Genomic DNA, 23471 nt, shown 5'->3' on the forward strand with positions numbered 1-23471 from the left:
CCGCCCGCTCTCGGCACGTGACGCCAGCGCCCCTCCCCCGTCACGTGTTCTACACCCCACCCCCCCCAGCCCCCTCCAGCGCTCGCCTGGGCCTTCCTCCACTCTACCCCGTGCCTGCCGGGGCTGCGCGCATGCGCGGGCGGCAGCTGTCATCCGCGCAGGGAGCCGGCCGTCCCGCGGGTACCGGCAGGAAAAGCTCCGAGGGGAGCGGAGCGGAGTGGAGTTGCCGCCGCCGTTTCCCCTCTTCCCTTTCCTCTGGCTGCGGTCGCAAGCTTAAACCTCTCCCGGACAGGTGCGTGGCGAGCTCCGAGCCGGGCCGGACGGCGGCGGCGGCGGGGTGGAGGCGTGGGGCGGCGGATAGGGGAAGGCCGGGCCGGGCCGGGGGTGGCGGCGGCGATGAGGCAGGAGGAGCTGTGTGGAGCCGGGCTGCCCGCAGCGGGACAGGCCGCTGGGGTCGGGTGCGAGGGGCGGAGCGGCCGCCGTGCCGCCCGGCAGCGGGAGGAGGGGTCAGGACACCCCCCGGGCGGCGGGGAGGGGATCGGTGCCGGGACTCGGCCTCGTGGAGCGAGGTGAGGGAACCGAACCGGCAGGTGTCGGAGGAACGCGGCTCGCCTTCCCGTGTGTGTCCGGCGGCTGCGGGTCGGGGTGTCGGGGGGCTCTCCCGAGGGGTCGGGCAGTTTCCCCGGGTGCTGGGGGGCACAGCCCGAACCTCTCCCCGCGTCGCTTTGGGCTTCGGTCGGACTCGACGGACTCTCCAAACAGCCTCTTTTGCGGTAGGAAGTACCACCGGGGCGATGCAGCTCGTTCCTCTCCGCCCGTCCTTAGGGCGTTCCGAGGAGTTAATAGTTGCAAAGTGCTAGAAAAAGTTGAGAGCCGTCCGGAGGTGAAAGTACCCCGTGGAGCGCCGGTGCCGCCTCCGCCCGCCGGTGGTTACCGTGCGCCGCGCTCCCGCAGCCGGTTCCGGGGTCAGGGCTCCATGCCATGCTAATAGCCTGCTGCTAATGAGGCGTCTGTCTTCTGCAGCTGGTTTTGACTGGCAGTCTGAAATGAGAAGTTGTTATAGAAAATGTGTTGGCTTTTGTTTTTGTTTTTTGGTTTTTTTTTTTTCTTTCTGTTAGGTTAACTGTATTCGAAAAAAATACCAGCTGTTTTTTTAAAAGATTTCTATTAGCTCAAAGTGTAAACAGCGCTTATTTTTTTATATTCTTACACTGCAGTTCTATGATTCTTTGCACTCTTCTCTGGGACATTAGCCACAGCAGCAGTGGAAGTTACCTGGTGGCTACTAAACCAATAGTTTTTCAAGCGGAAACACTTCCCACAAGAAAGGAATTTAGGAGCAGCCTAAGGCAGGCTATTTTTTGTCCCCCTACAATGGTTTTTTTTTTTTTTGTTCACATTCGTAATGAATGAAGAATTGAAAATGACTGTGTCTTGGGCTTTACCCTTGTTTTTCCTCAAACTGTGATAACTAGCTCGTGGTATTACTTCACAAAAATGCCTTCCAAACACAAGACAATGGAAAACACTAGCACGATTTGCTTCTCTGTACTTGAAATGAGGGTAAATTCACCCACTGCCAGTCATGCTTATCTTACTCTCGACTTTGGTTTGGAGTGGTGCTGATGTTATTGATTGCTGGGTACCAATGGTTTTCTTTTAGCTAAGTGCAGATACAAATGCATGTAAGAGGAATTTCCTATGTAGGGAATGACCTAGGAAGCAGTATGTCTTATCTAAATAAGCAGGCATGATTAAATAGCCATTGGATTGGAATTAGAGCCAATGTATATGAGAGAAAAAACTTTAGTCAGTGTTTAAGAAAAAAACAAATCTGATTTCATCTTTTTTTTTTTCCAATGGTAAATATGACAAAATGGAAAAAAAATTCAAGTCCTGTAATTTTTAGTCCTTATGGATGAGTATTGAGTACAGAATTTTGTACCAGCCTGATTTCTAAACAAATCAGGTAAACAGTTCTACATCAAAATGCACAATTATGACAGTAATGTATTCAAATCAGAAAATTACATTGTCAAGATAAAACTCTTCCTAAGCTATTATGAACAAACACAGTAATCACGAAAAAAATAAGGTGACACCTAACTTCATTAAAAAATATTTGTGTAGAGTTAAGACTTCCTCAGTTTAAATATCTCTTGGTTGGTCTACTACTTAGTTCTGCAGTTAATTCACTTTGAAATTTTCAGTTTTTTCTGTAGATGTCTTTTACTGGGATATGTTTCATCAGCACAGTGCTGAGCAGAATGTGAATGGGGTATATGGTGGTGTCAGTTCTGGTCAAATTTGTTTTATGAAGGTGATATTTTTATCCTGCTACCCCCCAACATAAATTAAAAAAACCCAACCTAATACATTTTGAAACATGTTTTTAGTATACGTGGAGCTTCAAAGAGAGCATGTTTTACTTTAATTCTGCTAATACAAGGTATTTTCAAGTTCTCTGAATGATCATACAAATAGTTCAAAAAATGATGTTCTGGATTGGTAAGATTTTAATACTTTCCGTGTGAAAAATCTGTATGGTCACTTGATGGCTTAATATTTTGTGTCTCAAAGTGAACAAGTGATGTGTTCTTTTCTTGATTTTCATTTAGATTCATAGACTGACTCTTAATTAAGATATTTTCAAGATCTGCATACGTGAAAGATAGTAATTGTTGTGTAATCAAATGACATATGATGTCCATAATAATTTGCTGATCGGAAGTCCAGAGCCTGTTTTAAACTCTTATCGTAGTTTTTGTATACAAAGAGTTAGAGTTTCTTCTCTCTTCAAGTTTCTTAAATGGCATTGTATGTCATAAGTCATTCTGTTGCAGGCTTGCATTTTTCTCCAACTTTATTTCATCTGTTTAAAATTGTGGCTTTAAGCATAACAGATAAGTTGTTAACTTTGTCTGCATGAGTAGTCCTCCTACTGACTTATGCAAGCAGTCATTTTTATCCTTAATTCTGTTTAGATCTAACATTTGCTGTACAGTATATTTAGGCCAGTATACCCTAAAAAACAGGGCAATGTATGTAAACAACAAACTAGTAAATTTGTCAGCTTTTTAAATTTAAGATCTTAAAATTACAAGAGTTAATATTCAAAACGCATCTTCTTGTCTGTTCTCAGACATGACAGGATACTTCATTGACTGTTGCAGATACTATAGAGGAGTTTCACAAACAAAATATGTTCCAGTTCCTTTGTGACATTTCTGCCTGTAAAATGTAGAATCAGAATCACTTGACTGAGGCTGTCGTGATTTATTTCAGTAGACCTATGATTTCCTGATGGGTTTTGTCTAATAAAATTAAAATGCTAGTTATTAGCAGGTAGCCTTTTTCTAAGAAGACCTAGATAACTACTATTCATAATAGATGCTGTATGACAAAAATTACTGTGCTGGCCCAGGTTTTGTTTCATTTTCACAATTTATTTCTTTGCTTAAAACACAATTTATAAGTTATTAAAGCTGTAAATGAACCTGTGGCTCTGGAGGCGGATAAATTGTTTATAATCATAAACTGTTTTGAAAAAAAAAAAGCAGTTTTGGTTTAAAACTAAAATTAAAATTGGGGAAATAAGCTATGAATACAGACATAGAAATAAAAGAGTTTAAGAAACTCCGTAAGTTTTAGGAATCAAACTCTTCATGATTGGGTTTGACTTCTGATGGAAGTATTTGGAATATTAGATTTGAATATATGATGACAAATATTTCAAAACTGAGATCAGTAAAAGTATCTTAAATTGGGAATAATATTAGGCAATACTAGAGGAGAAACTTTCTCTTGACTAATTTATAACCTTCAGGGTTGCAGATATGGCTTATGTTTGGGTTGGTGAAACTTCTAAGCTCACAATGTTCTTTTGTTGTCCCTGTGAAAATGTCTGTTGGATTTATTGAGATACAAATGTGAGCTATATAGTTTACAGTTAATTGAACTTTTTGTGTCAAGAAGTTATATGACATACTTCAACGGAAGCACAGTGTTGATTCTTTCTTCTTGCTTGTTTTGTCTATAATAATATTATGGATTAAAGCCGTGTGGTTCCCAGATACCAGTCTGTGAGTTCATTTTAAGTGTTCTGCCTCCGGTACTACATGGTATGCTGTTCCAGTGACCTGTGATCAGTTTGGAGTGAGGAGGCTTTTGGTTATGCCAGCCTAGAAGATGCTGCTTTCTCCACTGCTGTGAGCATTGTAGCAGAGCACAGAAGCGCAGTATAACTACGTGGGCTTTGGGTCGTGTGGCTCACCTCAGTGTGCATACTTTCAGTCATAACAGGAGAAAGACGAGTCTTCCCTGGCCGCCAGGTATTGGGTCTGTGGCAATTTAGAACAAGGTGTAAGGGCAGGGGAATTGCATTACATCTTTGAATTACAATATCTTTTATGAGAGAGGAAATGCTTCCTGAGCAGGTCAGTAGTTGCTAGGCCCTATCACAGTGCAGAAATAACAGCTTCAGGTATGCTGTAAGTAGTGTAAAGTGGAAAAGTAGTAGTAGTGTTAAGCAGGAAAAGTACATCTTTCTGTTTCTCAGGTTATAGAGACTCATTTACACTTTCTTTTGTTCTCTTTCTGCATATGATAAAGGATGTCATATAGTGGTGTCTAGTGAAAAATGTTATTGTGTTTATTATAGCATATCACTTAATATGTGTGTTTTGATTTATGGAGTTGTGAAATTCATAGTGTAAGAGCACCTTTTGGGAGGAGATTTGTAAAGGCAGATAATAATGCGCCATATAGTTAGGGAGTTTTTTTGAGAAATATATATTGGCCGAAATGACAGACATGGCAAAACTGTTTGAAAGTGCTTAATCAGGAAGCGGTTCACATCTACCACCTGCTACTTGTATCTTCAGCAATATTACAGGCTGCATTAGCAGTGGGTATTCTTGTGAACTTTTAGCTGCTTGTAAATTAGCTTTTTAAAAACTGAGATCTAGGCCAAACTGCTTTCTGTTGGCCATGCTCTACACCCAAATTTGAGAATGTTGTTGCACCATTGTGTGAATTCATGGTTTACTTGGATTTTCAGTAGTGCTTACAGCTTTGGTAACCCTTTTCCCTGACTAAAAGTTTTACTTTACTGAAACTGATAAAGATCCAGAAATAGAATGCAATGATGATCAGAAGTATGGAATGGATTTTCTATGAGGAGACTAAGTCTTCAGCTTAGAAAAGAAATGACTGTGGGAGATCATGATAGAGATCTGGAAGTCCTGTGTGTTCTGAAAGTAAATATGAACGGATAGGTTACTATTCCCAGTGTACATATAAGATGTCAGATGAAACTAAAATGTGAAATATTATAAACATACAGAAGGAGATATATCACTCAGCATATTGTTGACTGTGGAATGTTTTGTTGTGGAATGTTTTAGATACTACAGGCCTACAAAGGTTCAAAATCATGGGGAAAAAATCTGTTGAAGTCCACAAAATGGAATAATACAGAATCATAGAATTGTCTGGGTTGGAAGGGACCTTTAAGATCATTGAGTCCAACCATTACCGTAACACTGCAGAGTCCACCACAAACCCATGTCCTTCAGCACCGTGTCTACCTGCCTTTAAATACCTCTGGGGATGGTGACTAAATCACTTGCCTGGGCAGCCTGGTCCAATGTTTGATAACTTTTTAAGTGAAGAAATTTTTCCTAATAAGCACTGTGAACCTTCCCTGGTGCAACTTAAGGCTGTTTCCTCTTGTCCTATTGCTTTTTACTTGGGAGAAGAGACTGACTCCCACCTGTCTACCACCTCTCAGTTAGCTGTAGAAAGTGATGAGGTCTCCCCTCAGCCTCCTTTTCTTCAGGCTAAACAACCCTGGCTCCCTCAGCGGCTCCTCATAAGGCTAGCACTCCAGACCCTTCACCAGTTTCATTGCTCTTCTTTGGACGTCTTCCAGCACCTCAGTGTCCTTCTTGCAGTGACGGGCCCAAAACTGAGCACAGTACTTGAGGTGGGGCCTCACCAGTGCTGAGTACAGTGGGACAATCACTTTCCTAGTCCTGTTTGCCACACTATTCCTGAAAACAGGCCAAGATGCTACTGGCCTTCTTGGCCACCTGGGCACACTGCTGGCTCATGTTCAGTGGGCTGTCGGCCAACACCCCCAGGGCCTTTTCTGCCAGGCACTGCTCCAGCCACTCTGCCCCAAGCCTCTAGCGCTGCATGGGGTTGGTGTGACCCAAGTGCAGCACCCACCACTTGGCCCTCTTGAACCTCATCCTGTTGGCCTCGGCCCAGCCAGCCAGCCTGTCCAGGTCCCTCTGCAAAGCCTCTCCACCCTCCAGCAGCTTGACACTCCCACCCAGCTTGCTGTTGTCTGCAAACTTCCTGAGGGTGCACTCGATCCCCTCGTCCAGATCATTGATAAAGATATTAAAAAGAACTGGCTTCATTACTGAGCCCTGGGGAGCACCACTTGTAACCAGCTGCCAACTCGATTTTCCATTCACCACAACTCTTTGGGTCTGGCCACGCAGCCACTTTTTTACCCAGCGAAGCATATACCCTTCCAAGCCATGATCAGTCAGTTCCTCCTGGAGAACACTGTGGGAAACGTCTCATAGGCTTTACTGAAGTCTAGGAGGACAACATCCACAGCCTTTCCCTTGTCCACTAAGCAGGTCACCATACCATAGGAGTCAAGCAGGACCTGCCTTTTGTAAAACCATGCTGACTGGCCTGATCACCTGATTTGTCCTGAATGCACATCCTCTTTGTCTAAGGATTCCTTGATCTGTGCATTGCTGAAGACTGAGGTGGAATTTTGGAAAGGTATAATTATAAGCTACCCCTACACTTACTTTTTTTGTGCATCTCTGCTGTTAGCAACTGTGGAAACTAGATAGGTCTGACATCTGACTTGCTGTTGCTGAAGGCTGTTATATGCTGCTTCCAGCTAGGACTGTGGATTTCATACCTGTCTTATCATTAAAAAGAAAGTAAAAACTCTTGAAACACGGGTTGCAAATAAGAATGAGAAAAATAGTTTTTTAAAATTCTTTAAAAAAAAAAAATTCCTTCTTCAATTAATTCAAGACATTTTTGCATGCTGTGAGTCTGGTGTGGGAGAGGAATGCCAGTGGAATTAATTCAGGTTATTTTTGAGTTCAGCATTTACAGATTCAAAATGTTTCACTTTTAGATTTTTTTAAAATAATTGCTGTAAAGGTAGTACCAAGGCACAGAAATACAAACTTGAAATGAAGTTTGTCAAACTACTTAGTGCTTTATGGTAAATTTCAGGTGGGTTTAGGAGCTTCAGAATATGATTACTTATCCAGATTCCTGTTTTTAAAATAGATTAAATAATTGATTAAGTAGTTGAATACTCCTAACATTTTTAAACTTAGTTGATTCTTCCTGATGACAGCTGGAAGTCTGATGAATGCATGCCTGACCATGGGATTTGGCTTATAAATGCCTTGTATCACAAATAAAAACATTATAGCCCATACATTTTTTTAACAGTTAATGCAATCAGATAACAGATTTGGAATTCCTGATAAATAGGATCTTTTTTCTTTTTCTAAGCCAGGTGCATAAACTCAGCAGATGTAATTTGCATGCACACTTACTGATGTTGAAGGAACAATTCAGACGCAAAATGAAACTACATTGTGAATTAACTATTTACATGCTTAGTTGAACATGCAAGCTATGCTTTCATGTTTTGAATTACCTGAAAATCATTCCTGTAGCTAGTTATGGGCTGTGCTTTATGGCAGTATCTTACATCTTTGAATTTGCTTTACAAATCAGTATAGGGAGTTAGATGGTACCTATTTACAGAAGATGCTAAAAACTTTTTCAAAACAATGTAGGGAAATGCAGAAGTGAATCTACCTGCATCTATGATAAAAATAAATTACTGGGTGAACTTATGGATTTTTTTACTTATTTTGTATTGCTGCTTAGACTATTACAGTGTAAGACCTGGTTTTCTACTGCTTGTTTCTTTTCCAGCTCTTACAGAGCTGGTTGTACAAACTTCTTACCTCTTTTTGCAAAACAGACTCTGGAAACAGGAGGTTAGTGGAAAAAATCATAGTTTTCTTCAAGTTTTGTCAATAAAATGTTTTTATTGAATGATTCCTAAGAAATGGTGCCTAGTCCTTTATAATATGAATTCTCTGTCTTTATTTTTAAATTGAAAACATTTGTATCTGACAACGGTTTTCAAATAGATTATTTTGTGTTTTCTTTCAGATAAGCCTCAACAAATTGCTGTGACTTTTTGTGCATGTCTTTCTCTGGATAAGTTTATTTTCTTCTTGCTAGTTATTTGAAGAAATTTTCTCAGGATCAATTCTTCCTTAAATATTTGTCATCTCATAGTTAGAGTGAAAAGTAAAAGGGAAAAATGTCTATTGTAACTAATTTATCTGTGAGAAGTGATGACCTGCAGAGATTTTTTTCTTTTACTTTCTGTCTTCTTTTTCTCATTTACTGGAGCTTACTTTATGTAATTTGTTTAATTTGGGTTGCTGTGTAAGGCTTGTGGCATTGATATTTTATATATTGAAGACACAGAAATAATAAAATAATCTGCTCTTCCAAAATATGAATGCATTTATTTTTCACACAGGTTTGACACAAATAGGCTATAATTACTTTACACTTTTTGTTAGCTACTCTTTTTGTGTGTAGCAGAGCACAGGTAGCAGGCATTGCTTTTTTTCCTTTCTTGTTCAGCAGTGCTTTCAGTACGGGGGCCAAAGTGGGCACTGTTTGACAGTCAAGAGTGACTCCCACAAAGCATTTTTGGAAGAAGTATCAAGTCTTGAGTAGATTAAAGCCAGAAAGTTTTGGTGCTCTGCAGGTGAGGGGTGGAACTCAAAGTACTGGTAAGATGATTTTACACTAGAAGCAGGAAGTGGATAGCCTTCAGAGGAGATCTGACAGCTTAATATTAAGGTGGAGAGAGAATACTGAGAGCTGGTTCCATGTAGTGAAGACTACAGGTTTTTTTTGCATTTTAACCAACTGCAAATTAAGACATACAGTTTTTCTGATGTGTTTCATTCTGTTTTAAGAGAGTATTTTCTATTTGTGTGAATCAGTGTCTTGCTTGAATTTGGTTAAACTCAACTGCTAGTTTGGATTTCTGTATTAGGTGTCAAAGAAATCAATCTTGGAAGATGTTTTCCAGTTCTGGGGTTAATATATTCTGTGTTCTTGTGAGAGTATGTAGGATTCTGCTTGGAGGAACGGTATTTAACACACAACTGGACAGGCTGGAGAGCTGGGCAAGGAAGAACCTCATGAGGTTCAACAGGGAAAAGTGTAGGGTCCTGCACCTGGGGAAGAAGAATGTCAAGCACCAATACAGGTTAGGGGTGGACCTGCTGGAGACAACTTCTGAAGAGAAAGAGCTGGGGGTCCTGGTGGACAGCAAAATGACAATGAGAAAGCAGTGGGCTCTTGTGGCCAGGAAGGCCAAATGGAATCCTGGGCTGCACAGGGAAGAGTGTGGCTAGTAGGTCGAGGGAAGTAATTCTCTCCCTCTATTCTGCACTGGTGAGGCCACAACTGGAATACTGCGTCCAGTTCTGGGCTCCCCAGTTCAAGAGGGACAAGGAGCTACTGGAAAGAGTTCAGCGAAGGGCAACGGAGATGGTTCAAGGATTGGAGCATCTCCCTTATGAAGAAAGACTGAGAGAGCTGGGACCCTTTAGTCTGGAGAAGAGAAGGCTGAGGGGAGACCTTACCAATGCCTATAAGTACCTAAAGGGTGGTTTGAAGGAGGAGGGAGCCAGACTCTTTTCAGTGGTTCCCAGTGAGAGGATGAAGGGTAACGGGCACAAGCTGGAACATGGGAGGTTCCACTCAAATATGAGAAAAAACTTCTTCATGGTGAGGGTGACAGAGCCCTGGAACAGGCTGCCCAGGGAGGGTGTGGGGTCCCCTTCTTTGGAGATTTTCAAGACCCGCCTGGATGCCGTCCTGAGTAACATGCTCTGACAAGGTCTAGGCAATCCTGCTTTAGCAGGGGAGTTGGACTAGATGATCTCTATGGTCCCTTCCAACTCTAAAAATTCAGTAAAATTCAGTGAAACTCTTCCACCAATAAATTATACTTAGTATCCTGATAACATTAACAATATGGTAAGGTGTAGGCATTACAAAAAGCCGTCGACGATTTAGACAGGGGAGATTGGAAATCGTAGCAGCCTTGTACTAATTTGGATAGTTGAGATTCAGTTGGCTGCAGTGGGATACAAAGGTCCTTTCCATTTCTTAGGATATAGGAGAAACAATCCTGTGGATTCTGCAATTAACAAACTGTCACGCAGAATAAAATGTGTGATAAGCATGCAATATGGCACGCTTCCCTTCCATAGATGTTGGTAATTAAGTCTTCCCATAGCTGGCCTTACTAATGTCAAAGCATGCGGAAAGCTATTCTTTTCTTTCTTCATCTCCTGTCTGTTTTTGTTGTTTATGTTTGGGGTGGTTTTGTTTTGTTTTGTTTATTTTTGTTTTTTCTTTTGCTTTGGCAGCCCCAGAGAAGTTTGTAGTCTTTTATCACTTTTTTGTTCTGGTGGTTAATGTACATTTCAAAGTTTTGATGTTTGTGTAAGCTATGCAGTTTAAATACTACATTTGGTTTAGATTTGTTTAGAAAGCACTTCCCCCTGTCATCATAACTGCTGAAATGCATTTGCAGCTTTGATTATGTAAATGCTGGTAGCATTAATGAGATTTTCTGTTGCTATGAGTATATGAGTTTTTCTATTGCTGTACTTTGACATTTTGAATTAGGTTCATTAGGCTTCTCAGGCCACATACTCTTATAGATGTGGATAATTAAACTTTGCTGACCTCACGTTTCCACTAGTATGGTATTAAGACAAACATAGCATTAATATACTACTGGCTGATGATTTGGAGGTCTTTTAACAAGGCCAGAAAATGGCTATAAACTCAATAAAAGTAGGATCAGATTCTTTAACCCAGTTGTTGGCTCTTTAGCTGCCAGCTGTGGACAAGTTACATGTTTGCATCGGATCTAAATTTTGCACTGTTTAATCAGATGTATTTCAAGACATAGACAAACTAGTTGGTCGATAAGAAACTAAAGCTTCATGGGCAGATTTTGCAGTTTTTTGGATCAGGTGCAGAGCTTGAGCTTGTTTGACTAAAGCTTTCCCATCATTACCACTTCTTTCTTGCAGTGTTACTCAAAGTACTAATGTATGCTAATTTGGGTGGAGTATGTCTTCTCATTTATTCCCGTTACCATCTACTTTTCTAGATAGTCATGGACAACCTTGACAATGTACAGTACTGTCTTGCAAGAGGGACAGAAAATGGCTGATTACAATGTTGATATTAGGGATTTAAAATAACTGTAAAAAAAATCCCTGTATTTATGTATATTACTTGTCTTTCTATTTTACAATGGGAAGCCTAAATGGACATACTGCCCTCGTTTCTGTATCCTTCTATTTACTAATGTCCTGCACATCTTCATGGTGTAGTAGTAAATAAAAACTCTGGAAGTTCTATTTCTTAGCTTGTACAGCTCTGTAATATCACAAAATAGGTAGCTCTGTATATACCGAAGTGGAATAGTTAAGACAGTGTTAGTATGATTAGAGTGTGGATTTTACTTCAGAATGCTGTCTTAGAAGTTATGTTCTTGTCTGTAAAAGAACCTCTGAAGGCCTCTTAACTCTTGTATAGGATTATATTTTATGCTCTCTTGTTTTAGTGATTTGGTAGGGTATAGCTGAGCTTTTGCATGTGAGAGAAAGGGGAGAAGTAGGAATTGGTGTGAGAAAGTATGTTGGACTCTTGAATTCCCCACAATCCTTGAGAGAATTACATAGTATGTTAGAACTTGCTAGAGTTGAATTGGAAGGCCAACATTTTCCAGTTGGTTTGTACTGTAGCTTTATATTTTGTGGTAAATTTAAACCATTTAACTCAGTACTAGTGCTTACTGTTTTAGATTGACATTTGTAATGAACATTACCACAATAATAAAATTGTTAAATGAATTTAAGTAAAGTCTCAACTGATAGATCATAGCTATTAAGGTGTTAAATTACTAAGAGATCATAAAATGGGTAGCGTCTGATAAGAAGTATGTGGACTTCTGGTGTAGCAAGTACTGCATAGCCTTTATGATCTTTCTGCCTCCTAAACTGTGGAGGTTATGTTGTTGAATCTGCTCAGGAGTGTTCTTACAAACATTGTGTTTATTGAAGAGCTGGTTTACCCAGTAAGTTCATGAGAAGGTGTCTTTTTGTCCCGGTTTGAGGTAAAACAGAACCAGCTTTCTGTTCAGTAATTTTACTAGTTAGCCAGGCCTCTTCTAACTCTGAAATTTACAGCATATTGTGGGGAAAACTGTTCATTCTCAGAGTGATAAGACCAAGGTTTCTACTTCATGCCAAGGAACGGTATGCAGAGAGGTCCTTGCTTATACTTACTGCTATAACAACCAAGGTCAGCTAATTTCATTATTTGCCCTGTCGAAATCAGAAAAGCGTTGAGAGGTCCCACATGGAGGATCAGACAGGACAGGTGACCCAAACCTGACCAACAGGGTATTCCATCCCATCTGCATCATGCTCAGTATAAAAGCTGGGGGATCAAAGGGTCAGCCCTCTTTCTTCATGGCCAACATCTGAAGAGGATCCTGTCTGTTCACCTGCTTCTGATTGCTACACGTGTGTTCCTGACTCCAGAGCTGGAGCGCAGTTCCTATCCGTCACTGAGTCCAGTTTGGGATTTCCCTGGTGCGTGCCAGTGACGTCATCCTGGGAGTTTGATATGGTTTTGTATATGCTGCATCTCTCTCATTATTTCCTTTTTGATTTTAATATTAATATTTCATTAAAGTAGTTTAGTTCATTCTAAACTCGTAAATCTCTCTACCTCTTCCCCTTTTTCTCCTGGAGTGAGAAAGTCAGGGGAGAGCCTTGTCACTGTCATAGACCAACTTGGCCAAAGCCACACTTTTACTTAGAAGACAGGTAACGCAGGGGCATGGATTGAAGGATTTATTTCCACCAAAAGTTGCAGAGCTGGCTGGTCTGTGTGGTCATTGGCTAAGGGCATGGACCCTAAGATGCATGGAAGCAGGTAGAAAAAAGATCCCATGAAAGAAAGGCTTTCTATTTTTCACACTCCAATGAAGCTGGGCAAAAATTCTGCCTTTCAATGCTATATGCATGTCTTCATGATTAGTTGAAAGTTATTAATTCTGCTAGTGACACAGATTCAGGTTCATCTCACTACAGTTATATGGTTGAGCCTTGTCTTAGTTCCAGAGGCTTAAAAAAAAAATATCTAGTTAGTATGTTTACCTTGATATGTTTTGCAAACAGTATTTTAGGAATCTAGCAGCCAGACAAGCATGCTGGCTTGTCTTGAAGTGCAAGTTAGCATGAGTTAATCACCACTTATTAGTTTGATTAACAATCCTTAAATAAACTAATTTCTTCATTGTGGCTAAGTGCTCAGGTATATTTGGTTCATTGGTTAATTACATGTTTGTTTAGTCCATTGCTGTTTTTAAAGCAGCTCAGGTATCAAAACTGGCATGTTTTGATGAGAGGAATTTTTATGATACTAATTTATGCAATAGTTAGTTTGCTGTGCCTGTTGCTTGAAAACAGAAACTAACCAAAATAATCCTGCAGCTTTTCTCATAGTTGAACCACTTGGCTGTGTCTTTTTCTTGACTCCTTACCCCTTTTGATAAGGAACGTAGGAAATCGGTTATCTTTCAGACTTATACCCCTTCACCTTTGACAAACTTGATTCCAAAATTTACAGAAGACAGACCTTCAGGTTTATGGGAACACGTACAGGCGCTGTGCTTGTGTATGTTTTGTGCCCATAGACAAAACTAGGATGAAACATGGATAAAAAGGTTGATATTAGATTTCCTTTTGAAAGTTACTTTCTATATGAATGATTTCATTTAATATATTTACACAGAAACTGATTAAACTAGTTGGTAAATCAATTTATATAAATGTTTTTGGAAATGAGCTGGCTTCATCTGTGATGTAGTGGAAGGTGATGTAGGTGACATCTGGTACTGTGCACATGTATGAGTTGGCAGAATTACAATTAATTTGTAACTGTAACTTTGGCTTTGTGTATTTAGCTGTGCAGCTGCGGTGTGTAACTTAACAGCAGTAGGTAGGAATAGCTCAGAATAAGAGAGCTGTGGAAGTTGGAAGGGACTATGAAGAGGGTCTGGTCCAATCTCCCTGCACAAAGCAGGCTCAACTGCAATGGATTGCTCAGACAGTTGAACTGGCTTTTGAGTATCTCCAAGGACGGACACTCCACAGCCTGCTCTTGGCAACCCAGACCAGTACTTGATCACCTTCCTGCTAATTTTTTTTTTTTAAATGTGTTTAAGCAGAATTTAATATATTTTGGTTTGTGGCCATTGCCATTTATACTGTCACTGGGCATCACTGGGAAAAGTCTGGCTCTTTTTTCTTTATATCTATACAAGGATAAGATCACAGTCACAGACTCGCTGAGCTTGGAAGGGACCTTTTGAGAATATGTAGCCCAGCCCCACTGGTCAAGGAGGGTCAGCTAGAGCAGGCTGATCAGCACTGTGTCTGATTGGCCCCTTAATCAATCCGAGCTACCTCTTCCAGTATTTGACCACCCTCACAGTGAAAAATTGCTTCCTGATGTTCAGGAGGAACCTCTGTGTTTCAGTTTGTGCCCATTGCCATTGGTCTTGTCAGTAGACACCACTGATAAAAGCCTGTTTCCCTCTTCTTCACTCCGTCCCATCAGATGTTCATAGTCATGAATAGGAGCCTTCACTTCTCTAGGCTGAACTGTTCCAGCTCTCTCTGCCTTCCTTCATGAGAGAGATGCTCCAGTTCCTTCATCAGCTTAGTGGCCTTTTGCTCAACTCTCTTCCAAGTAGCTCCGTATCTCTCTTGTACTGGGGAGACCAGAGCTGGGCATAGCACTGCCGGTTTAGCCTCAACATAAAATAAAAGGGGAGGATGACCTCTCTTGACCTGCTGGCAGCAGGACACTGTTAGCCACCTTTGTTATGCAGGTACATTGCTGACTTGAGTTCAACTTTGTGTTGCCCAAAACTCCCAAAGGCCTTTTCTATAAAGCTGCTTTCCAGTGAGCTGGCCCCCAGCGTGTACCATGTGTGCCTGGGGTTGTTCCTTGCCGGGTACAGGACCTTGCACTTGCCCTTGTTGAGCTATGTGAAGGTTCCTGTCAGCCTGTTTATTCAGTCTGCCAAGGTGCCTCTGGACGTCAGCGCAGCCCTCTGTTCCGTCAGCTCATCCTCCCAGTTTTGCATTGTCTGCAAATATCATATCGAATTAAGCAGAAATAGTTGCTCTGATTTGGCTTAGATAAAATTACATGTCTGAAAGATGTTGAAGTAGTATTGGTTAACTGAACATAATTCCAACTATCTGTTGTTGCAGTATGTCCTCCCCTCCCGTGTTAAAGTTAATTCTTTAGGAATGCTTGACTTGGTTTGGGAATACTTGGTGTGCTGCTAGGCAGGTAAGTGGATAAAGCACACTTTTGGAAAGTTCCTCTCTATCTACTAAAGGAAAGGGCATTAGTGATGTAAAGGACAAATTTGTAAGTGAATGCTGAAGAAATTTTTTATTTTTTTTCAAAAAAACCCTACAACCAACCAAAGAATCAAACAACTCGTCTCTCTCTCTCTCTCTCTATGTCTACTCCTCCTTCACTACAAAGCCCCCCAAAACTGCACTGACAATGTTGGATGGAGATTATTGCAAGAGTTGAGGGAACAATGTTCATCTGTATGCTATGATGAAATAATTGCTGCCTACTGGGTATGTTGTGTAAACTCAATGGAATGGATTGAAAGGTGTAAAATGATGAATAATGAAGGATTATTGATTTTTTTTCCCAGTGAAGGAATAGCAGAGAGTTTGTTTTTAGAGGTAGTGTGTATGTCTATTTCACTAATGTATATACTTATTTAATACACCTAAATGTGAAAGCCTATGTCCTGGCTTCTCATAAAACAGAACCAGTTTTCTTTCTCGTAATTTTGCTTTTCAGTTACACCTTTTCTAACTCCCTGAAACTAACAGCATATTTTTCAGACAGTGTCCATTTCTAGCAGTGATAAGGTCTGATGTTTATAGATGCCAAGGAATGGGACACAGAGAGGCTCTTGCTTATACTTAGTGCTGTAACAATGAAATCAGTTAATTTTGTTATGTGCCCCGTTGGAGCGTCAGAAGTGGAAAAGCATTGAGGGGTCACACTTGCAGGGAGGAGCAGACAGGACAGGTGGCCCAAAACTGACCCACGGGGCACTTCATCCCAGCTGCACCATGCTCAGTATAAAAGCTGAGGGATCAGAGGGGTCAGCCTCTTTCTTCAGTGGCTGGTGTCAGAGGAGGACTCTGTCTGTCTTTGATCCCAGTCTGTACTTTCCTGAATCCAGTTCCTGAGTTCAGCTGCCATCTGTCACTGTGTGCAATCTGGTTCTTTCCTGGTGCCTGCCGGTGACATGATCATCATCCAGGAAGCTCAATACAGTTTTGTATATATTGTATATATTTCATTATTTTCTTCCTATTATATTTTCTTTTTATTATTTTATTATTAGTATTTCATTAAAGTAGTTTAGTTTCTTTCTTCTTTCTTTCTTCTAAATCAAGCTCTCTGTCATTTTCTCTCCTCTCTGAAGGGGAAATAGGACAAAGAGAGCATCTGTTGTTCATTCAGTGCCTGGTCCAGCCCAAATCACAACAGCCTAAAAGCTGATTTTGTACAAAGAAATCAAATATCCTGTTTGATTGTATTTCAGGTCTCACTGTAAATGAAGCATTATAAATAGAAAATACTGTCTATTGCACTTTGCAATGAAGGAAAGCATATCTTCACCTTTGGTCATAAATCCTAGTTTTGTTTTCCTGGGGCTGGTCATAGAAGCAAGATTATATGTGCAACTTTAATGTATGGGAATAAATGGTGTATTATATACAAGCCAGCTGTTTACTGCTGAGGGAAGTTATCCCACGTGCACATGTTAAGGTATGTTTGCCTATGTGGACTTGATAATGTAAATACAAAAATACCCCCAAATTAAAGTACCACTGATTTTCAGAATGGGAGAATTGCATCAATTGAGTTAATTTCAGTTCAAACAGGGATGGAAAGTAGTGTAGAGAGGAGAATGGGATGTTACTGAAGGTTGGAGGTTGGAAAAAGAAATTGAATTAAGTGCTAAGAATGGAGAGTGGTGTGCTGGGTGAAGTGTGGAGAAAAATGAGAGGAAAAATAAAGACACAAAAAGCAAGCTAAATGTTGGAAAACAATAGGGGAGTGAAACATGGAAAGACATTAAAGGCATCATCTCCATACAGCTTTCTTGTGGAGTGATTCATACCAAGCTAGAAGGGACATGACGCTAATGAATTTAGTGGCTAATACACTGACACACAAGCAAAATTTTGTGGCAACAGTATGTGGCATAAAAAATACGGTTGCATGAGTTTTGCAGATGGAGAAAATGAGGAATGAGTGAAATTCTATGCTCAGAAAATTAAAATCACAAAAAAGCTAGAAGCTAGTCACGGTTGATTTAGTTGTATTCTGGGATGAGCTTTTTTGTAAGATAAACTGAAGAATATTGTGAACAATAGATAGAATTACAAAATCATTTTGGTTGGAAGGGATGTTTAATATCGAGTCCAACCATTAAGCTAACACAGCCAAAACTACCCCTAAACCATTTCCCTAAGCACCACATCTACCTGTCTTTTAAATACCTCCAGGGATGATGATTCCACCACTTCCCTGGGAGCCCTTTCTAATATTCGATAACCTTTTCAGTGAAGAAACTTTTCCTAATATGTAATCTAACACTTCCCTCCCCCAGCCCCGACACAACTTTAGGCCATTTCCTCTTGTCCTATTACCTGTTACTTGGGAGAAGAGACCAATCCCCACTTGTCTACTACCTCCTTTTAGGTAGTTGTAGAGAGTCATAAGGTGTCCTCCTGTTCTCCAGACTTAATAACCCCAGTTCCCTAAGCCTCTCCTCATAAGACTTGTGCTCCAGACCCCTCCCCAGCTTCATTGCCCTCTTCTGAACACGCTCCAGCACCTCAATGTCTTTATTGTAGTGAGGGGCCCAAACACAGTGTTTGAGGTGCAGCTGAGATGGCACATGATGATGTATGGTTGGAAATTTCAGCAAGTGCTGAATCTGAAATATATCTGTCAGTTGCCTGAAGATCAGTCTTTTCATGATTACTGTATCTTGGTATGAAACAGAAATATGACTTTGTGATTAGCCATTCTCAATGTAGAAATGGAAATAAGAGGAAACACCGATTGTCTTTGTGTGTATCACTTGGATGCTTTGCTTCTGTTGAGGATGTTTCAGAGAAATGAGGAGTGGTATGGTCTTGTTGTAAAATTGCTGATGTGAGAGTTAGGAAATCCAGGTGTTCTTTCTCTGTTTGCAGTGTGAGTAGGAAGCGAGTAATCAATTTTTTCTGTATACTAAATGGGAGTACTGGTATTTTATCAAGTGTATAGTTTTTTACTTTGGATTGTGCATGTATAATGTAAATCTCTAGACAGACAAATGCAGCAACCTGCAGATGGATCAACACAGTAAGATACTAGTATGGTTTTAAAGGTTAACTTCAGAAAATGTGCCATCAAAACAGAGGTATGTCACTCAAGATAGTGCTTATGCTATGTAAGGGCTCAGTATTCCTAAAGGGTAAGGAGAAAAAGCAAACATTTGTTTTGTGTTGTTTATACTAGCATGGGCAGAGTATTTTGGAAGCTTTTTTCATGTTTGAAATTTGTAAGTTGAATCTCAGAAATTGTTTTACAGATTATTCTCTTCAGTGTATGTTACTTTTTTATTCTTTTTTTTTTATAGCTGGATTGAAAGTGAACCACAATGGATGCTGTCATGTCAGATAGTCCTCCAAACCCGAGCTGCAAAATCATGACTTTTAGGCCTTCGATGGATGAATTCAGGGAGTTCAACAAATACTTAGCGTACATGGAATCACAAGGTGCTCATAGGGCTGGAGTTGCAAAGGTAAACATCTGTAATGTAGCAGGAAAATTGTTCCTAATACCTGTTTTTACAATATTTTTACAATATTTACCATATTACAATACTGATTACAAAACTGACCATTTTAGTATTTAAATGTTTTCCAAATGATTTTCAGTGAATACTGATCTGTTGCTGTTTTAAGAAAGCTTTTTGGTATCTATGAGGTTTCATGCAAACTAATGAAGATGATGTATACTGTTTTCTCTCTAACTGTAAAATACTTCCACGTCTACAATAGTAAAAGAGGCAGATTTAAACTAGTTTTTGGCAAATCAGAACAAACCAGAGAATTTGGAGCATAAATTGGAAAGTCCTAATCTACCAGATGTTGAACTTGGTCTTTTAGGGTTGTGTATAACTTTACTGGAGCAAATAATCCCATTGTAGTAATAGGTGTATGCATGAAGATAGCGAGGCACTGTTTGAATGGAAATGGTTTTCTTTTTAATGGTGATTGTGTTATCTTTTTGTTAATGATAATTGGAGGTACACTAACGGCTATTGCATTGCCCTTTGGACAATGGTATATCCAGGATCTTACAGCAGGGGCTCCTCCCCTAATGGAGGGTGATTGTCAGAGATTAAGTCTGATGTAATTTAGTGTTACATCATGTAAGTATTTATGCCTTATCTGTTTTGCCACTGTTCAAACCAGCAGGGCACAGTGCAGGTTTAGAAATCCTTAGCTACTGTAAGTAGTCAGTGGCAATAGACATCTGCATCACTGGGTTTTTAAGTTAATATTGCAAAGTCAAGACATTTGAAAGTTAAGAGAAGAGAAACAAAACCTGCAATTCTTGATATTTTTTTTTTTTTTTTTTTTTTTCCCCTGCCCACTCCTCCTGTCTGCTGGTAAAACAAACCCAAACTGAAACCCTCAGACTTTGAAAACCCTGTAGTTTATTTGCTTTCTGATTTCTGAGCATAGAATACATATAGCTCATATTTTCAAACTCTTTGCTGCAAACAGGAGTAGAAATGTGATAAATAGACAGCAGAGGAAATCCTTAGCTGAATTTTTCACGTATTCAGCTGTATTATGGAACCTGTTTTTTTTTGTGTGGGGATGAGCTGTTGCAATCCTCTCATCTTAAATGGTATACTTAACAGCAAATTCATCATAGTGACATCTGTTGCTCAACTGATTTACGCCATTAAAACGTGTGTGAGAAGGAGATTCTAGCTTTGTATTACTCTGTGGATTACATATATGGACTCAACACAAAACACTTCTTATTTTCATATTTTCATTTTTTGGATCTAGCCAAAGAAATAGAAAGAAAAATAGAAATAGAAAACCTTATGACCAGCCACTGAGATGATACTGATTTTCTTCCATTTAAATTTGTTTATTCATATATAATGTGTTCTTTGGTATGTTGCATACAAAACAGACAGGTGTGCATAAATTGTACTCCTTGCTTTCTCTGGCTGTATAAGCAAGCTATTATATGAGCCAGGGTTAGTGTGCAATTTGGTTGGAAAAAACCAGAAAATGAACTATTTTTTTTTTAAGAAGAAGAATATTTGTGATATGCTATTTATGACGGTTATGTCTGTCCTAGACTACAACTTTTCATTCGATAGTATTCAAAACCAGAAGCTTCATAATTGGAAATAAAACCAAACCCCTTATATTTCATTTTCCTTTAAAAACTGTCTCTCTATTTACCTCTTTGATAATTCTCAGGAGGTATATAATCAAATACGATACTATAATCCTTAAAAAGCCTGTGCAAGCTTCTGTACTTATTTCTGAAATATTCATAATAATTCAGAGCTTCTGTTGCTCTCTGTCAGTTTTTTATGTGCTGCTTCTCTTTTCTGTCAGGGGTTGAAGCAGCTGGAGACACTGGTCAATGGCTTCCTGATACATGGTGCTCAATGCTTTCTGAGGCTGTGGGTGTATTTAAGATTAACTGTGGGACTGAAATATGTCATGGTTTGAGCCCAGGGTACTAGTCATTTCTGTGTGTGAATTTTAGGATATCTGAAAAGGAGACTCTTCCATGTCTTGGAATTCCTGTTTGAAAAATTTCAGCCAGTAGGAAGTGTAAAAAGATAATGAATTTGTCTTATTGGGAGTAACAAAACTAGTGAAGGGCCTAGAAGACAAATCATACGAAGAGCGGCTGAAGGAGCTGGGGCTGTTTAGTATGAGGAAGAGGAGGCTGAGGGGAGACCTCATCACTCTCTACAACTACTTGAAAGGACACTGTAGAGAGGTTGGGGCTCGTCTCTTCTCACAGGTAATTAACAATAGAATGAGAGGGAACGGCTTCAAGCTCCAACAGGGTAGGTTTAGATTGAACATTAGGAAGGAATTTTTCACAGAGAGAGTGGTCGGGCATTGGAACAGGCTGCCCAGGGAGGTGGTGGAGTCACCATCCCTGGCTGTGTTTAAGGGCCGTTTAGATGCGGTACTGAGGGATATGGTGTAGGGGAGGACTTTGTAGAGTAGGGTAGATGGTTGGACTCGATGATCCCAAGGGTCTCTTCCAACCTCAATGATTCTATGATTCTATGATTCTTCAGATTTTTTGAGACATGAATATGGCTTCAGTCATCGTTCTGTTTTGGTTCCTTATCTTGATTCTGGTTCTGATTCCTTTCCTGCCATCCAGCAATGTCCTGGTGGACAAGCTGAACATGTGACAGTAATGTGCCCTTGTCGCCAAGAAGCCCAATGATATCCTGGGCTGTATTTAAAAAGACCATGGCCAGCAGTTCAAGGGAGGCTGTTATTCCCCTCTGCTCTGCCCTGATGGGGCTACATCTGGAGTACTGTGTCCAGTTCCGGGCTCCCCATTGCAAGAAGGACAGAGAAGTACAGGAGAGAGTCCAGCAGAGGGCTACAAAGATAATCAAGGGACTGGAGCACCTCTCTTATGAGGAAAGGCTGAGAGATCTGGGTCTTTAGCCTGGAGAAGACTAAGAGGGGATCTTATCAATGCTTATAAATATGTAAAGGGCGGGTGTCGAGAAGATGGTTTCAGATTCTTCTCAGTGGTACCCAGCAGCAGGACAAGGGGCAGTGGGCACAAACTGGAACACAGGAAGTTCTGTTTGAACATGCAGAAAAAGCTCTTTACTTTGAGGGTGCCAGAGAAGTGGGACAGGCTGCCCCGAGAGGTGGTGGAGTCTCCTTCTCTGGAGATATTCAAAACCCGCCTGGATGAGTTCCTGTCCAGCCTGCTTGAGGTGAACCTGCTTGGCAGGGGTGTTGGACTAGATATCTACAAAGGTCCTTTCCAACCCCTACCATTTTGTGATTCTGTAATTAAACTTCCATGTGCAGCCAGTGTAGGAGAAAAGAGCCAGAACCATTGAGAATGTCCAGAGGAGAGCAATGGGCATAGTAACATTAGTTAAGAATGTGGAAGAAGAAAATGTGAAACGGTTTTGCCTTTGTTGCATAATTTTAAATTTCTATAATATTGCTGTAATCTTCACATCCTTATTCCTAGCTAAAAGTTTTTTGCTAAAAATTTTTCATTAGGCTTTTGGAAGTCTGGAATGAGTTTTAGGAATAGAGAATGTATTTTTGTCTAATTGTTACAAAGTATCCTATACTTAAAAAGGGAAATAAGGAATGAATGCAATAGAGCAAATGAAAAAAGAGGCAGACGGGTAGAGTAGTTGTTCTTTGCTTGAATAAGAAGTCTTTTGGAGACTCATACTGCATTTATATAGAGCAAAATAGTTAAATTAATTTGCAGTCGCATTGGCAAGTAGAAAAGTAATTTTGGAACATGATACTGAAAGTAGATGTTGGCAAGTACAATAAAAACAGTTTTCAGAAGAATTGGGGCAGAAGTAGCTACATAGAAATAGTAGCCAGTGCCATTCAGGATCAAATGTAGAACAGGAGCTTACTAGTATATGAAAGGGGATTTAACAGTGATTTATGCATCGATAGGACTCTGAAATGACCTCAGTTATACTAATGTGTGGCCTTCACAGAGGAGACTCAGTGCTAGTTTATAATTAAGAAATCCCTATCTAAAACTGAATATATATCACGTTAAATACTAGGCAGTGTTGATGTGCTTAAGATGTTTGAGATACATATAAAGATATATAAATGAGAAAGCCTTGCCTTAGGTTTTTCCTTTTTTTATATTTGAGCATTGGATAGCTTTGTTGATGAATTCGATCTAGGTTGCTTCCATGGAATAAACCTAACTTGCCTCACTCTGAAGAGGTTATTTTTACTAAAGGAAATGTGAAGAGACTTCAGTGGGACAGGTCAGTGGTAAAAACTCAGAGACTGAGTCGTTATTTCCAGCTCTGATACTGAGTAGCTGTGTGTCGCTTTGGACATTTATTTTATTTTAAC

At 40.2% G+C, this 23471-nt stretch overlaps 1 protein-coding gene across 1 annotated transcript in view; it reads left to right on the plus strand.

Moving 5' to 3' along the window:
* Positions 1-159: 159 nt before the first annotated feature.
* LOC106894889 (lysine-specific demethylase 4C-like) overlaps positions 160-23471 on the plus strand; it is a 73350-nt gene continuing 50038 nt past the window's right edge. The window contains exons 1-2 of the mRNA XM_014953879.1: positions 160-292; positions 18947-19111. Coding sequence (XP_014809365.1) covers positions 18968-19111 — 144 coding nt within the window. The 5' untranslated portion in view covers positions 160-292; positions 18947-18967. The remainder of the gene's footprint in view (positions 293-18946; positions 19112-23471) is intronic.

The sequence above is a fragment of the Calidris pugnax genome, unplaced genomic scaffold (assembly GCF_001431845.1).
Source record: "Calidris pugnax isolate Ruff unplaced genomic scaffold, ASM143184v1 scaffold178, whole genome shotgun sequence".
Taxonomy (NCBI): domain Eukaryota; kingdom Metazoa; phylum Chordata; class Aves; order Charadriiformes; family Scolopacidae; genus Calidris; species Calidris pugnax.